The sequence below is a fragment of the Pinus tabuliformis genome, chromosome 9, assembly GCF_031772625.1.
Source record: "Pinus tabuliformis cultivar Carrire ecotype Pingquan chromosome 9, CPIR1, whole genome shotgun sequence".
Classification (NCBI taxonomy): domain Eukaryota; kingdom Viridiplantae; phylum Streptophyta; class Pinopsida; order Pinales; family Pinaceae; genus Pinus; species Pinus tabuliformis.
In genome coordinates, this window is record NC_142307.1 from 1,123,443,691 (window position 1) to 1,123,460,269 (window position 16,579).

General features: G+C 37.3%; 1 protein-coding gene across 1 annotated transcript in view; it reads right to left on the reverse strand.

Annotated features, from left to right (window-relative positions):
* Positions 1-7,068, reverse strand: part of LOC149152595 (uncharacterized) — a 135,281-nt gene extending 128,213 nt beyond the window's left edge. The window contains exons 1-2 of the mRNA XM_089443536.1: positions 7,048-7,068; positions 4,927-6,767 (exon numbers count right to left, since the gene is read on the reverse strand). Of these exons, the coding sequence (XP_089299662.1) occupies positions 4,927-6,767; positions 7,048-7,068 (1,862 nt within the window). The remainder of the gene's footprint in view (positions 1-4,926; positions 6,768-7,047) is intronic.
* Positions 7,069-16,579: the final 9,511 nt, after the last annotated feature.

The following is a 16,579-nucleotide window of genomic DNA, read 5'->3' on the forward strand; positions in this document are numbered from 1 at the left end:
GTTTGGGAACTCTTCAAATTCTTGTTGGCCTTGTCCAACTCTCTTTTTAAAGATACCACTTTTGCCTCCAATTTTCCACAAATCTCTTCCTTTTCCTTTAGTTTATTGCTCAATACTTCTTCTATTCTTTTAGCTTCTTCCTTCTCATTTTTGAGAGAGATGATTTCCTGAGATAACTTTACATTCTTTTTCTTGAGTCTCTCATTTTCTTCTATGGCACTAATCAATAGTTCTTCCATATTTCCTTCTACTTCTTCTGGACTTCCTTCTTCTTCTTTTGGATTATCTGTTTCATTTGTGAAGGCCATGAACAATACTTCACTGCTTCCACCATATTCTTCTTCTTCGTCAGGGTTTTCACTGTCTTGGATGGTGAAGAAATTATTTTTGCTTGAGCCTTTCCTCTTGAAGGTTCTTTTCTTAGGTTCATCCTCATCATCATTGTCATCTTTAAAAAGACACTTTGTTGTATAATGTCCTATTTTACCACATCTAAAGCAAATGAGAGGTAACTTACCTTTGAGTTTGGATCCTTTCTTTAGCTTCCTGACAAATTGTGCCATTTCAGTATCAGAATCATCATTGTTGCAATCACAATTCTTTCCCTTTCTTGATGTCTTGGATGCAGCTTCCATATGAGTTGAATTTCGTGACCTCATCTCAATTCCATGAAGTTCATCCATTGATAAAGAGTCCAAATCTTTTAGTTTTTTTGTGGCACAAACCTTAGCATTAAAATTATCTAGAAGGGATCTCAAGACCTTTTGGATAATCATATTTTCATTGACTTTTTCAACTAGTCCTCTGAAAGAGTTGACTATTTCATCTACTCGGAGAAACTAAGCAGCAATATCTTCTTCATCATTCATCTTGAGACTTTCAAACTGCCTTCTAAAGGTTTGAAGCTTTGCCTTTTTGACCTTGTCATCTCCTTCATAAATATTGACAAGCTTGTCCCACATATCTTTAGCTATTTCAATACCCATAACTTTGGTGAATTTTGAATCTGACAAACCACTCGCTATAGAATTCAAAGCCTTGGCATTTTCCACATATGCTTTCTTCCCGTCTGGGTCTATTGGTAGAGGAGATGGGATTTTGTATCCATTTGTGACAGATTGCCAAACCTCAACTCCAAGAGACATTAAGTAGTACTTCATTCTAACCTTCCAAAAGGCAAAATTTGTTCCATCAAATTGGGGGACCTTAGCATCTTTACTAGCCATTGTGATTCAAAAATCCTTCTTCTAGTTGTTAGGCTAATCTTGAAGAAGTTGGCTCTAATTCCAATTGTTGGAAATACTGAGAGGGGGGGTGAATCAGTATTTCTTTCAATTGTTATATTATGCCAGTTAAGATTTTTATCACAAGTTAAACCAAAACACAATAAATAGAACAAAAAATAATTTTATTGATGAAGATAGTGAGGACTCCAATCCTCTTTTACAAAAATTCAGGCTCCAACCTATACAACAAAATTTCTAACTTCTTCAAGGCTCCAACCTTGAATGAGGACTCCAATCCTCAAACACAAATCCAGGAACCAACCTAGTCTCAATGAGGACATCAATCCTCTTAGGCTCCAACCTAAACAAATACTTCAAATAAACTTCTCCAAGATGTTTCCAAAAACTGGTCCAAGGATGACTTCCAAATATGGCTTCAAGATTGTTGATCAAGGATTCACCAAAGTCTGCTCCAAATCTTCAAAAAGGGTTGCTACAAAAGGTCTTCAAGTCTGCTCAAAAAGACTGCTCCAAGAGTTCTCAACAATGCTCCAAAATAACTGCCCCCAAGGATACTTTCAAACCAACCTAAGTCTGCTTCAAAGATCCTGCAAGATCTGCACAAAAATTCTTCAAGGATTCCTTCAGAATCTGGTACAAAGTTTGCTTCAAAATGGTTGATGGATTGCTCAAAAGATTGCCTCAAAACAAGCTTCAAGTCTGCGACTAGGCGTCTCCAAGATCTGCTCCAAATTGCTCAACAGACCAGGATACAAATCTTCTTCAAGGAAGACTTCAATAAGCTGCTCCAAATCTACCTCAAGCCCACATTAAGTCTACTTCAAGATTGCTCCACAAACTACTTCAACATTGATCAAATTAAACCTTGAAAAACAATCACCCATACGCCTGAGATCTGTGCTAATACAGGGTCGAGTTTGATTCTCAAAAGACAGACCTGAGTTCTGTCACTCACCACAGGGACGAGTCTGAGGTAAGCAAGGTCGAGTTGCAAGGACCGAGAGTTGCAGGAGGCTGCCTCTAGACAGAGTTGCAGGGGCCGAGACTAGATAGAGTTGCAGGGGTCAAGAGTTGTAGGAGGCTAAGTTCTGCTCTTCAAAAGGCCTGTGATCAGGGCTATAAAGAAGCTGAGCTTTGCTCCTTAGATTTGCTAAAAAGGATGCTCCCAGGTTTGTTTAAACAATCCACCAAAAACCAAGAAACCACAAAGATCAGAAAAACAATTCCCAAGTGCTTCCTCTTCACATTGCCATAGGGTTCATGAGATATTAACCTATGAATCTTCTATTGCAGACACGAACTTGTCTCTTGCTTGCTTGGACGAGTCATTGGCCGAAATGGAGGAGAGATGGCCTTTATTTATACTAATTCATCACTCACTGAACTGACATGTCTATTGGGGAGGGGGTTGACTTGTTCTTAAGTAGGCCAACTTGATAGAGGTCAAAAGTAAGTATGTCTTAAAAATTTAATTTCTCCTCAACTAGGAGGAGTTATGAGGCATACAAATACGTGTTGAAAAGGGCTTAAAGTCCTCTTTAAGCCTATGCAATTTTCTTCTTTAGCTGGACATCCCTTTGGCATCAATAACAATTAATTCTTCAACACGGATTACCCCAATTTACCCAATGTTCCCCAAAACCATTGGATAATGGGTTCCCCCTTTATCATTGACTATAGCCTATGGGGTTGGATAGGCTACTTTGTCCTTCCTTGGGAATTAATTAAGAGGGAACATTGCATTAGGATAGGCCATTGCCTCAAACACTTTCCAAGGATGATTCGTTGCCCAGGGAAGATCTTAGAACCCTTGCTTGCCAAAGAATTGTTACCTCAACAATTATGCTACCAGAGTAAAGAGGAAGGTGGATTGGCTAGGGTGGAATCTTTCACCAACGAGAAAAAAAGGGGTCTTAAAACCCTACAAGAGCCTCATCCCAAAATTCAGAAAGGTCAACAATCCATGATGATTAAAATGAATCTCCTCTCTTCTTTTCATAGATTCCCTTTGGGATCTTCCCTCCTAATTTTAATTTGAACGGCTAACGAGCTTCCCTCCACTTACCCCAAAGTTGGCTTTTAATACAAGTTTTCCTCCATTTACCCCAAATTATCTAATGTTACCCCAATAACATCAAATAATGGGTTTCCCACTTTACAAACGACTATAGCCAACAGGGTTAGATAGGCTAGTTTGTCCTCCCTTGGACAATTTAATTAGAAGAGGACATTACAAGTCTATCATCCAATTCAACTTGTATGTCAGACTAGAATGCCCTTAGACATTAAATGAAAGCACTTGAATAAAAACATGGTTAATCTACCTTACAATAGATCCCACATTCATTGGATGAGCCAGCTAGATTAAAGAAAGAATTCACTGGAGCATGGATGAGAGGCATTGGAAGCTAGATATCTATGGATCATGGAAGGGCCGCTGGCTGGCTGGCCGAAACAATAGGAGAAAAAAATTAAATTCTCCTAGGGGTTACCCATATAGGTGGTAATAGAGACCACCCATGAGCCTAAGCATATGTGATACACCCATGCAATTCACCTTGGCCACTCGATGAATAATAAATTCAAATTAGATACATGAGAATGGAGGGAACAATAAATCATTATCGATTCCACTTTCATTGTGTAGGAGAAGTGATGTGTTCTTTCTACTTCGAATTAAAGGAGTCGCCTTGTGCCAAGAGTAACATGGATGGGGAGTAGAGTTGTGTTGATTCCACTAATGTGTTCTGATGACAAAATTTCACACTCTTACCCGTGGATTAGATATTCAAGGTATAATGGGGTGATTGGGGAACTGGTGATGTGACTCTCCAAAAAGATGTGAGACTTATCATGTATGTGTATAATGCAAAACTAAGTTCCCACACACCCTTAGAGCTTGAGTAGGATTGATTCCTAAACAACAAGAAGGGGTTTCGTGATATTTTATTTCTTAATGTCTCCAGCAATCACTTTGCTGGTTTCAGTGATTTTTCCATAATTTTTTAGGTTTACGGCTCAGTGATTTTTCCATAATTTTTGAGGTCTACGGCCATTAAACTCAATAAATGATATGAATAATGTTCCTAAGTGATTTGGTGAAGTAATAGACAGAATTAGTTGGTGGAAAAGGAACACTTAAAGTCTTACAAAATGCCAATATAACCATGTCATACATGTCACATAGGTATCCTAGTGACTCTGTCATATTTTTGGCATATCTTTGGGTGTTGACTCAGAAAAAAAATCATCACGACAATATAACCAATGCCTGAGATCATTGCTAATCCACACTGAACATGGATAATACAATACATATATTTGATTTCGAAATTAAGAAATAAAATCATAACAATGAACAAGATAGATGATCTGCTTCGCTTCCAAGTACAAGGTGTTGTTTTAAAATGTACACAGTTTCTATGCTCATGATACCCATAATTGGATGGTGTTGGATAGCCAATTATTTTGATTTGGAAATAAAGCCACAACTTTGTCTGTCTGTTTGTTGTGGACGTTTAATGTAGCATGCTCATAAGCCAGCTTAGTACTAAGGTTGAACCAGTAACAAACTAAAAAAGCATGTAAAAATTCCAAAATCTAGTTCTTTTATTAAGAACTAAAAAATGGTTTCAAGTCAGTAATAGCTTCACAAAAGAACAGTAATAGAGTTTAGTACCTGCCACACACAATGCAACTTAGAGAACCAGACTTCCCCTGCTTCTGGTATTTTTTCCTCCGTTCTGAATTTTCATTGAGCAATCTAGAAAACCGAAGATATGCTCTGTTAACACGTTTTTTGAATTCCTCAGGATTCTCGTCCAGATCAGGCTGCCTATTCTCATTCAAATCAGGATGCCCAATAGGTTTACTGTGTCCAGGCAAAGAACTATATTTTGCAGAATGTTCATTCCATGGCATGTGTTGATCATTACTTTCATTCTCATAGTAACAACTTTGTTCTCTCTCAATCTCCCCCACAAAATCATCATCATATAGCAGATGACTGCGCCTCTTTCCCTTAGAAGGACTGCTAATTCTAATGCAAGACACCCATTTCTCAGACCGTTGTCCAAGCACATGATCCGATCCATTATCAATTGATAGGCCTGAAGTCCAAACTCTGCCTGAACTATAATCATGGAAAGATCTCTTCTTTCGGTAACTTGGAGATTCTGCCTCTGGATATTTTTCATAGGTAGATACAAATCTTCTTTGTTCTTTCCCTTGATCAGTATTCATCTTCATTTCTGGGATCCTTGTATAATAATCATTTTTAGTGCCTGTTCTTGTACATCTATCAACACCGGTCCTAGACAGAGATGTTTCAGGTGGGTAGTCGTGCATATAATGAGATCCACCATGTGTTTGTGATCTCGAGGGAGCATCGCTGTGTGACTTATCATCGGCAAAAGTTCTCATCTTGTACCGCCTAGAGGTTTCTACGTCTGAATATTTATTATAAGTATTGCCGGCCCTTCTTTCTTCTCTCCAGTAATCATCAATGGTACCGTTTTCTTGAAACCCTGTATTATAATCACTGCGAGTGACATCCAATGATCTTGTACATTCCTCAGCCCTAAATGGAGACAAATAGTTTCCATAGGGTCTCTTGTGCATATGTTCAAACCCGCCACTATTGTGATATCTCATCTTCCAACTTCTTGGAGACTCTGGTTCAGAATGTGTACTGTAAGCATCCTGGACTGTTTTTCGGTCTCTCCATTGATCACCACTTGTGTAATTCTCTCGGAAACCGGTGTGAAAATCACTGGAAGTGCCACCCAATGATCGTTCCCATATCTGAGACACCCATGGTTCCAATGGTCGTTGATGTGTATGATCATGTGTGCTCTCTTTCAGTCGCCCAGGAGCAGCAACTCTCTCTAAGCCATCACTGCTGAGAGGTCTCCCCCTGAGATAAGCCAAAGGTTCTACGTCTGAAATTATCCCCCCCAACTTACCTGCATTAGTCTCCATTTCTACAGGCCTTGCATAATAACTTCTTCCATTCAATGTTGTTTCACAGCTATAATCCCTGAGACTGTAATTATCACTATGCTTCCTTTTCGGAAATTCGTCCATAAATTCATGCAAGCTTGGTTCCTGAATAAGTCTGTCTATGCTTGACTGTAAACATGTGAGTGGCCGTTCGACTGTCAAGCCAGCTGACGGCACTCCAGTTGAAAACAGAAGCCCTCTAACTTGATCAATCAAAACATTCATTGAAGAACCAACAGGTCGAATGCCATACTCTGCACCTTCTCTCAATTCTCTCTGCAAATCTATGGTACATTCTGGAATTTCTCTACCATGATCAACTAAGGTTGGGTTTGCTGAGCTTCCATGTGCATGAACGGAATCCCCTTCAGCATAGTCACAACCCAATTGACGGGATTCAGAAGCATAGCGAAGCCTATCTCTTCTTGAGTAAGAATGAGAACCCAAATAATCGGGACGAGTGACCGAATCCCCTTTCTCTCCGCCTAAAATTCCCCTCCTCTGGGGCTGATCAGCATACTATGAGAACTAGACATGGGAATATCGTCATGCAGGCCAAGTGGATACTTGTCTTCCTTTAAATTTTTCAAGTATTCTCCGTAATCATAAGGTTTTCCCGCCATTATATGACTGCAATCTAGTAGGCTTGAAGCATTTAGTCCTAGGAATAGAGAATATTTCTTCTTTGCCTCCTTTGAATGAAATAATCAAATTGCAGACTTACATTCTACTTGAGCATTGCGAGATTGCTGCGATGGTCCCTTCTTCTGCAAAAGAATAAGCAGTAAAGTACTAGTACCAGCTGAGTGACTACCTCCATTACTCTTCTTGCTACTCTTCAGTGTTGAAACTCAGTGTTGTGGATCAAAAGAAGCATAGGCATACCCATGGCTGCTTCCCCAAAACCTCCGAGAAACAAAAGACATGTACGAAACGTGTCTACTTGAATTGAAATTGAAATGTAATGACGACAATCTGTGGGCACCAAGTGTGATGATATTGAGAAGCCGAAGTCCAAATTAGAGGGAATGGACGAGAAATTTCACCTGGCTGGGGTTAAAACGTGGGTATGTTTGGTTTTTTTCATTTTCAGCGACGAAACCGCTTTTTTCGTGGGAGAAAATGGGGAATCATTATTTTGAGTCCTATGCCTGTGAGTAGCCATTATTATTATTGAAACCGTGAAAGTGACCATATCCGGTCACACTAAAAATTACAAAACACTAATATCAAAATCTATATATTTTATGTTCAGATTTTAATTATATCTATATTAAGAAGTGGGGTTTGCGAAGTGCATTATATTAGATATTATTTTGGGAGTCAAGTAAGTCATCATTTATGACCATTTCCATGAGACGTAGTCGTAACTGATCAATCATCACTATTATTTTGGGAGTCAAGTAAGTCATCATTTATGACCATTTCCATGAGACGTATGATTTTTGAATCGAAGAAGTAGGATTGAAACTAGTGAAATTAATCACATAACGTCAATCATCACTTCCGGGGCTTGCACCCGATAACCAGGACTCCCCAAGAGGTCACCCATCCCAGATCACCTCTGGCTCAAGCGCGCTTAACTGTGGAGTTTTCCCCACAATCACGCCCACTTAGCTTGCTACCCCATTTGCAAAACCTTAGCAAGTATTGTGCCTCGTGAACCATTCAAGTGGAGTTCTCTTCACTCTTTTGAATTAAGTATTGGGGTTTTCGCAGTGCATTATATTAGATATCATTTTGGGATTCAACTGCATTAAGTAAGTCATTCATCTATGACCATTTCCATGAGAGGTAATCGTAACTGACTAATTTCTCATGATTTTTGAATAGTCCACTTAGCACTCATTGCATCGGGTGATGCTCACAAGGGTGAAGAAGTGGGATTGAAACTAGTGAAATAAATCACATAGCGTCAATCATCACTTCCAAGGCTTGCACCCGGTAACCAAGACTTCCCGGGAGGTCACCCATCCCAGATCGCCTCTGGCTCAAGCACACTTAATTGTGGAGTTTCCCCACAATCAAGCCCACTTAGCTTGCTACCCCATTCGCAAAACCTTAGCAAGTATTGTGCCTCATGAACCATTCAAGTAGAGTTCCCTTCACTCTTTTGAATTAAGTATTGGGGTTTCTGTGGTGCATTATATTTGATATCATTTTGGGATTCAACTGCGTTAAGTAAGTCATTCATCTATGACCATTTCCATGAGAGGTAGTCGTAACTGACTAATTTTTCATGAAAACTCTACGGTTGAGCGCCCTTGAGCCAGAGGCACTCTGGCATGGGCGACCTCTCGGGAAGTCCTGGTTACCAGGTGCAAGCCCCGAAAGTGATCATTAACGCTATGTGATTCATTTCACTAGTTTCAATCCCACTTCTTCGCCCCTATGAGCATCACTCAATGCAATGAGTGCTAAGTGGACTATTCAAAAATCATGAGAAATCAGTCAGTTACGACTACCTCTCATGAAAATGGTCATAGATGAATGCCTTAACCAAATTGAATCTCAAAATAATATCTAATATATCTATATTTATAATCAATTCAAATTTAAAATATTTGTTGCACTATTTAAATATTTTTTAAGTTAACAAGCGTTTTTTTCACTTTTAACAAAGTGAGATGTTCAAAAAATTATTAATATAAAAATATAATAATTTAAAACATAAATTATTTTTACCTATTTTAAAATTTAATAAAATACTTTATCATTAATAAATATTAATTACATAATTCTCATTATCATAATTTTTTTAACAAATATTTATAATTTCAATTTATATTATATAATAAAATTATTTTATAAAAAATTTAGCATGATCACGACTTTTGGTAAATCTTGTTTTTTTTTTTTTTTTTCATAATTAAGAACTCAATGACTATGAAAATTGTTTTTTTATATATTTGTTTTTATGAGATATTTTTGGAAGTTTTTCCATTGGGTTTGTCTAATTTCTCTTTTGCTATTTATTCCTTAGGATTTATGGATTTTTTCACTTTTGTCATGAAGATGAACCACATTAACTAGTTGGAAAACCAAAGAATTCTGATGTGATTAATCCGAAAGACTTACTTACTACATTATAGATCACAAAAACCTAAGATCTAACAAGTCAAAATTTCACCACAAAGCACTAAAAAATCCAAAAAATCACACTAAAAACAACTCTTCTTTTATTTCTTCTTATCTCTAAAAAAACCACAAATAATCCCCAAAAATTTTGGATGAACTCTGTTTTTTGATGCCCAGAAAATATTCAGAATTAAAAATGATGCAGGAGCATGGGGCTTAAAGACAAAAGGCTTCATATTATTCCAAAAATACAAAAAAAAGTTTATAAGCAAAAGAATGGGGTCCTTTAGTTGTCAATTTACAAAGCTTTCTAGATAGGATTTATACTAGAATCTAGGATTTAGATTATCATGTAATAAATTCATGTAGTTAGATGTAGTGGAGATTCTAGAAGAGAATATCATGCAGATTAGATAGATTAATTAGTTTGATCTTTTGATTTAGGATCTGGTTGTTAAATGAATCAGTACTTATGTAAGTTCTGAATCATAATAAGGGGATTTTGACTGATTCGTCTTGTTTGCCATATAAGATTTAGTTGCAAAAGATCTATCTCTATGTCTTTCTGTGTAGATTTGGTCAATCCCGGAGGTGTTGCATCCCTCTATAATATCACTGTGTTTTATTGAATTTCCAGTTTAGTTCTGAAAATTTCGATTATTGAGTGATCGCATTTAATCACTTTTCTCGTGTATTGGCAATTGCGAGGTTTCTTTTCGCATGTATTAGCAACTGCGGGGTTTGAAAGTATACAAGTTCCTTGATTGGGCTTGAAGTGCTGCGCTCATCCTAAGCCGTTGATTTTATTTTCAACGCTTTACAACTAGTCAACAACAGGGGTTAGCATGGTGTTAACTCATGGTTTAAATAGAAGTCTCGTGAGCCAGAGGATCTAATGGCCACCATTATCCAATGGATATCGGGCTTAAAAATGAGTGGACGTTAACTCAAGAACCGGACCCGACATCAATTATATTACAGTTTATAAACCCCATCGGCTCCGTCCAAAGGAATTAAGCACGTGGGAAAAGCCAAACCTGAACTTCTATAAATCGAGTGTTTATAAACCTCATCGGGTTCGTGAGACCGGATTAACGTCAATCATCACTTCCGGGGCTTGCACCCGATAACCAGGACTCCCCAAGAGGTCACCCATCCCAGATCACCTCTGGCTCAAGCGCGCTTAACTGTGGAGTTTTCCCCACAATCACGCCCACTTAGCTTGCTACCCCATTTGCAAAACCTTAGCAAGTATTGTGCCTCGTGAACCATTCAAGTGGAGTTCTCTTCACTCTTTTGAATTAAGTATTGGGGTTTCCGCAGTGCATTATATTAGATATCATTTTGGGATTCAACTGCATTAAGTAAGTCATTCATCTATGACCATTTCCATGCGAGGTAATCGTAACTGACTAATTTCTCATGATTTTTGAATAGTCCACTTAGCACTCATTGCATCGGGTGATGCTCACAAGGGTGAAGAAGTGGGATTGAAACTAGTGAAATAAATCACATAGCGTCAATCATCACTTCCAAGGCTTGCACCCGGTAACCAAGACTTCCCGGGAGGTCACCCATCCCAGATCGCCTCTGGCTCAAGCACACTTAATTGTGGAGTTTCCCCACAATCAAGCCCACTTAGCTTGCTACCCCATTTGCAAAACCTTAGCAAGTATTGTGCCTCATGAACCATTCAAGTAGAGTTCCCTTCACTCTTTTGAATTAAGTATTGGGGTTTCTGCAGTGCATTATATTAGATATCATTTTGGGATTCAACTGCGTTAAGTAAGTCATTCATCTATGACCATTTCCATGAGAGGTAGTCGTAACTGACTAATTTTTCATGAAAACTCTACGGTTGAGCGCCCTTGAGCCAGAGGCACTCTGGCATGGGCGACCTCTCGGGAAGTCCTGGTTACCAGGTGCAAGCCCCGAAAGTGATCATTAACGCTATGTGATTCATTTCACTAGTTTCAATCCCACTTCTTCGCCCCTATGAGCATCACTCAATGCAATGAGTGCTAAGTGGACTATTCAAAATTCATGAGAAATCAGTCAGTTACGACTACCTCTCATGAAAATGGTCATAGATGAATGCCTTAACCAAATTGAATCTCAAAATAATATCTAATATATCTATATTTATAATCAATTCAAATTTAAAATATTTGTTGCACTATTTAAATATTTTTTAAGTTAACAAGCGTTTTTTTCACTTTTAACAAAGTGAGATGTTCAAAAAATTATTAATATAAAAATATAATAATTTAAAACATAAATTATTTTTACCTATTTTAAAATTTAATAAAATACTTTATCATTAATAAATATTAATTACATAATTCTCATTATCATAATTTTTTTAACAAATATTTATAATTTCAATTTATATTATATAATAAAATTATTTTATAAAAAATTTAGCATGATCACGACTTTTGGTAAATCTTGTTTTTTTTTTTTTTTTTCATAATTAAGAACTCGATGACTATGAAAATTGTTTTTTTATATATATTTGTTTTTATGAGATATTTTTGGAAGTTTTTCCATTGGGTTTGTCTAATTTCTCTTTTGCTATTTATTCCTTAGGATTTATGGATTTTTTCACTTTTGTCATGAAGATGAACCACATTAACTAGTTGGAAAACCAAAGAATTCTGATGTGATTAATCCGAAAGACTTACTTACTACATTATAGATCACAAAAACCTAAGATCTAACAAGTCAAAATTTCACCACAAAGCACTAAAAAATCCAAAAAATCACACTAAAAACAACTCTTCTTTTATTTCTTCTTATCTCTAAAAAAACCACAAATAATCCCCAAAAATTTTGGATGAACTCTGTTTTTTGATGCCCAGAAAATTTTCAGAATTAAAAATGATGCAGGAGCATGGGGCTTAAAGACAAAAGGCTTCATATTATTCCAAAAATACAAAAAAAAGTTTATAAGCAAAAGAATGGGGTCCTTTAGTTGTCAATTTACAAAGCTTTCTAGATAGGATTTATACTAGAATCTAGGATTTAGATTATCATGTAATAAATTCATGTAGTTAGATGTAGTGGAGATTCTAGAAGAGAATATCATGCAGATTAGATAGATTAATTAGTTTGATCTTTTGATTTAGGATCTGGTTGTTAAATGAATCAGTACTTATGTAAGTTCTGAATCATAATAAGGGGATTTTGACTGATTCGTCTTGTTTGCCATATAAGATTTAGTTGCAAAAGATCTATCTCTATGTCTTTCTGTGTAGATTTGGTCAATCCCGGAGGTGTTGCATCCCTCTATAATATCACTGTGTTTTATTGAATTTCCAGTTTAGTTCTAAAAATTTCGATTATTGAGTGATCGCATTTAATCACTTTTCTCGTGTATTGGCAATTGCGAGGTTTCTTTTCGCATGTATTAGCAACTGCGGGGTTTGAAAGTATACAAGTTCCTTGATTGGGCTTGAAGTGCTGCGCTCATCCTAAGCCGTTGATTTTATTTTCAACGCTTTACAACTAGTCAACAACAGGGGTTAGCATGGTGTTAACTCATGGTTTAAATAGAAGTCTTGTGAGCCAGAGGATCTAATGGCCACCATTATCCAATGGATATCGGGCTTAAAAATGAGTGGACGTTAACTCAAGAACCGGACCCGACATCAATTATATTACAGTTTATAAACCCCATCGGCTCCGTCCAAAGGAATTAAGCACGTGGGAAAAGCCAAACCTGAACTTCTATAAATCGAGTGTTTATAAACCTCATCGGGTTCGTGAGACCGGATAAACGTCGTGCAGATCTCTGATCAATGTCACAGTGACTATTGGATCACTAAGACTGTGGACCATTAGATCTATCTCGCATCGCATCTGTCATAAGTAAGTAAACCGTTGCCCTGAGGAACTTGCGATTACGATTTGCGATGTTTTAAAAGACTTATAAGGCTCTTGCTGTCGAGGGAAATTAAGTAGTTCTGTTAATTTAGTGGAATAGATATCTTTAGAGATAGATGAGTGATACTCCACAAGAGATTGAAGAAGAGATTCAGCCTGAATTAGAGGAAATTGTTTCTAGTTTTGAACGTTTGTCATTAATGCCTGCACCCCGACCACCATTTGTGGTATCAGAGCAGCTTAAAGACACTACACATGATCTCAAGGCTTAAAGAAAGAAATCCACCATGGCTTTCAGAGTTGGAAGAGGACGTGGTAGAAGAGGAAGACCTGTTGCAAATGTTGAAATGATGGAAGCTATGCAACAGATGCATGCTAGATTAGAAGCAATGGAAACAGGGAGAGATGCAGATGCTGGAGATGTCAATGATCCTGAAGCTGAAGTTGTAGAAGAGGAACCGATAGAAGTTACTCTTGAGATGGGATTCTTTCAGACAGTGTTGAGATCCACATCTAGACCCAAAACTGAGGTTTCAATTTATGCAGGAGGATTAAGTCCTAATGAGCTGATAAACTAGATTAATGACATGGAGAAATTCTTCGATTATGAAGAAACAAAGGATGAAAAGAAGGTAAAGTTTGTTGTCACAAAGTTGAAAGGATATGCAGCACTTTGGTGGGATGGAGTGCAGGCAGAAAGAAGAAGACTTGGCAAACAACCAATTAAGAATTGGAACAGAATGGTGGCAAAACTAAAAAGTAAGTTTCTACCAAGTGACTATCAGCAAACATTATTTAGACAGATGCAGAATCTTAGACAGAGGTCTATGACAATAAAGGAATACACAGAGGAATTCTACAAAGTGAGTATAAGAGCAGGACAAATCCAAGATACAAATGAGAAGGTTGCCAGATATGTGAATGGTCTTAGAATGGACATTCAAGATGAGATAAGTGTACTATCTCCTAAAATAGTAGAAGAGGTTTATCAGATGGTACTGAAGGTCGAACAAAAACCCATGAGGAAGCAGTGTGCCAGAAATAGAGGTACTTTCCGAGGAAGGGGAAGACAAGGTGGTAGAGGAAGATCTACAACACCTAGAGATGGAGCTAGCAGCAGCTCAAGTCAGCATACACCCACAGGAGGTGATGCAAGTGGCAAAGGGAGTTTTTCCAGAGGAAGAGGAGGCAGAGGCAGAGGAAGAGAAGTTAGATGTTACAGATGTAACAAGCTGGGACACCGAGCTTATGAGTGCTTAGAAAATGCAGGAACACCTCATAGAAATGCAATTGTTGCACAAACTGACGAGGAAGCAGCGACGATGACAGAAGAAGAAAGTGTACCAGAGAGAGGAGAATATTTGGTAGTTAACAAAGTATTGCTAAAGCTAGAAAAGGAAGTTGTTGAACCAACACAAAGAAAGACTTTGTTTAGGATTGTGTGCAAGGTTCAGGGAAAATGTTGTCAGATGATAATTGATAGTGGCAGCACTGATAATTTGGTCTCTACAGAAGTGGTGGAGAAGTTGAAATTGAAGACAAAGAAACATCCAACACCTTACAAGGTGTCATGGCTACAAAAGGGACATCAGTTGTTAGTAAATGAACAATGTGAAGTGGATTTGCAGTTGGGCAAGTATAAAGATAAAATTTTGTGTGATGTGATGCCTATGGATGTGTGTCATATATTGTTGGGTAGACCATGGCAGTATGACAGAGGAGCTATGCATGATGGAAAGAAGAACACCTACAAATTCAGCAAAGATGGTGTCAATCATACATTGCTGCCAATAGAAGAAGAAGATACATCGAAGAAACCTGAAGCAAAGACCCTTTTGCTGAGTGGAAAGGAGTACTTACAGCAGATGGAGGAAGATGTGGTAAGTTTTGCGTTGGTTTGCAAACCCAAGGTAATAATTACTTCCACAAAAGTTTCTGATTTACCAATTGAAATTCAAGAGATGCTGGACAGTTATTGTGATATCATTGTAGATGACTTGCCTAATGAGTTACCACCCACTAGAAAAATCAGTCATCATATAGATTTGATTCCAGGAGAAAATCTACCAAATAAAGCAACTTACAAGATGACTCCCACAAAGAATGAAGAAATCAAAAAACAGGTTCAGGAACTGTTAGATAAAGGACTGATTAGAGAGAGTTTGAGTCCTTGTGCAGTGCCAACAGTGTTGAGCCCAAAGAAAGATGGAGGCTGGAGAATGTGCACTGATTCAAGAGCAATCAATAAAATAACCATTAGGTACATATTTCCTTTACCTAGAATTGAAGATTTGATGGATTGTTTGAGTGGAGCAAGATATTTTACAAAGCTAGATTTAAAGAGTGGGTATCATCAAATAAGGATTAGAGAAGGGGATGAATGGAAAACTGCTTTTTAAAACAAATGAAGGATTGTATGAATGGATGGTAATGCCTTTTGGGTTGTCAAATGCACCTAGTACGTTCATGAGGCTTATGAATGAAGTTTTGAATGAATTTATTGATAAATTTGTAATAGTATATTTGGGCGATATATTAGTTTACAGTGGGTCTAAGGAGGAACACATGAGACATCTGAATTATGTATTACAAAGGTTACAACAAGAGAAATTACTGCTAAACTTAAAGAAGTGTTCATTCATGAAGGAGGAATTGGTGTATTTGGGTTTTGTTGTTTCTGCTGATAAATTAAAGATGGATCCAGAGAAGATCAAGGCAATCATAGAGTGGCCTTCGCCAAAAGTGTTTTAGAGGTAAGAAGTTTCCATGGTCTTGCTAGTTTTTATAAAAAATTCATAAGAAACTTTAGTAAGATCAATGCTTCTATTATTGACACTATAAAGAAAGATAGACAACCATTTAAATGGACTGCTGAAGCAGAAAGGAACTTTCAGCTATTGAAAAGAAAGATCACTGAAAAACCTATTTTGATTTTGCCTGATTTTAATAAACCTTTCCAAGTGAAATGTGATGCCAGTGGAGAAGCCATTGGAGGTGTTTTAAGTCAGGAGGACAGACCTGTAGCTTATTTCAATGAGAAACTGAATGAATCAAAGAAGAAATATTCTTCTTATGATAAGGAATTTTATGCAATTGTGTAGTCATTGAAGAAGTGGAGACATTACCTAATGTCTAAAGAGTTTATACTTTATTCAGACAACCATGCATTGCAGTACATTATGCAACAACCAAAGCTTAATCAGAAACATGCCAAATGGGTAGAGTATCTTCAAGGTTTTAATTTTTTCTTGAAGCATATAAATGGCCAATCAAATAAAGTAGCAGATGCCTTAAGTAGAAGAAACATACTACTTCAAGAAAGTCAAATTCAAGTGTTGGGTTTTGATTTTCTTAAGGAATTGTATGAA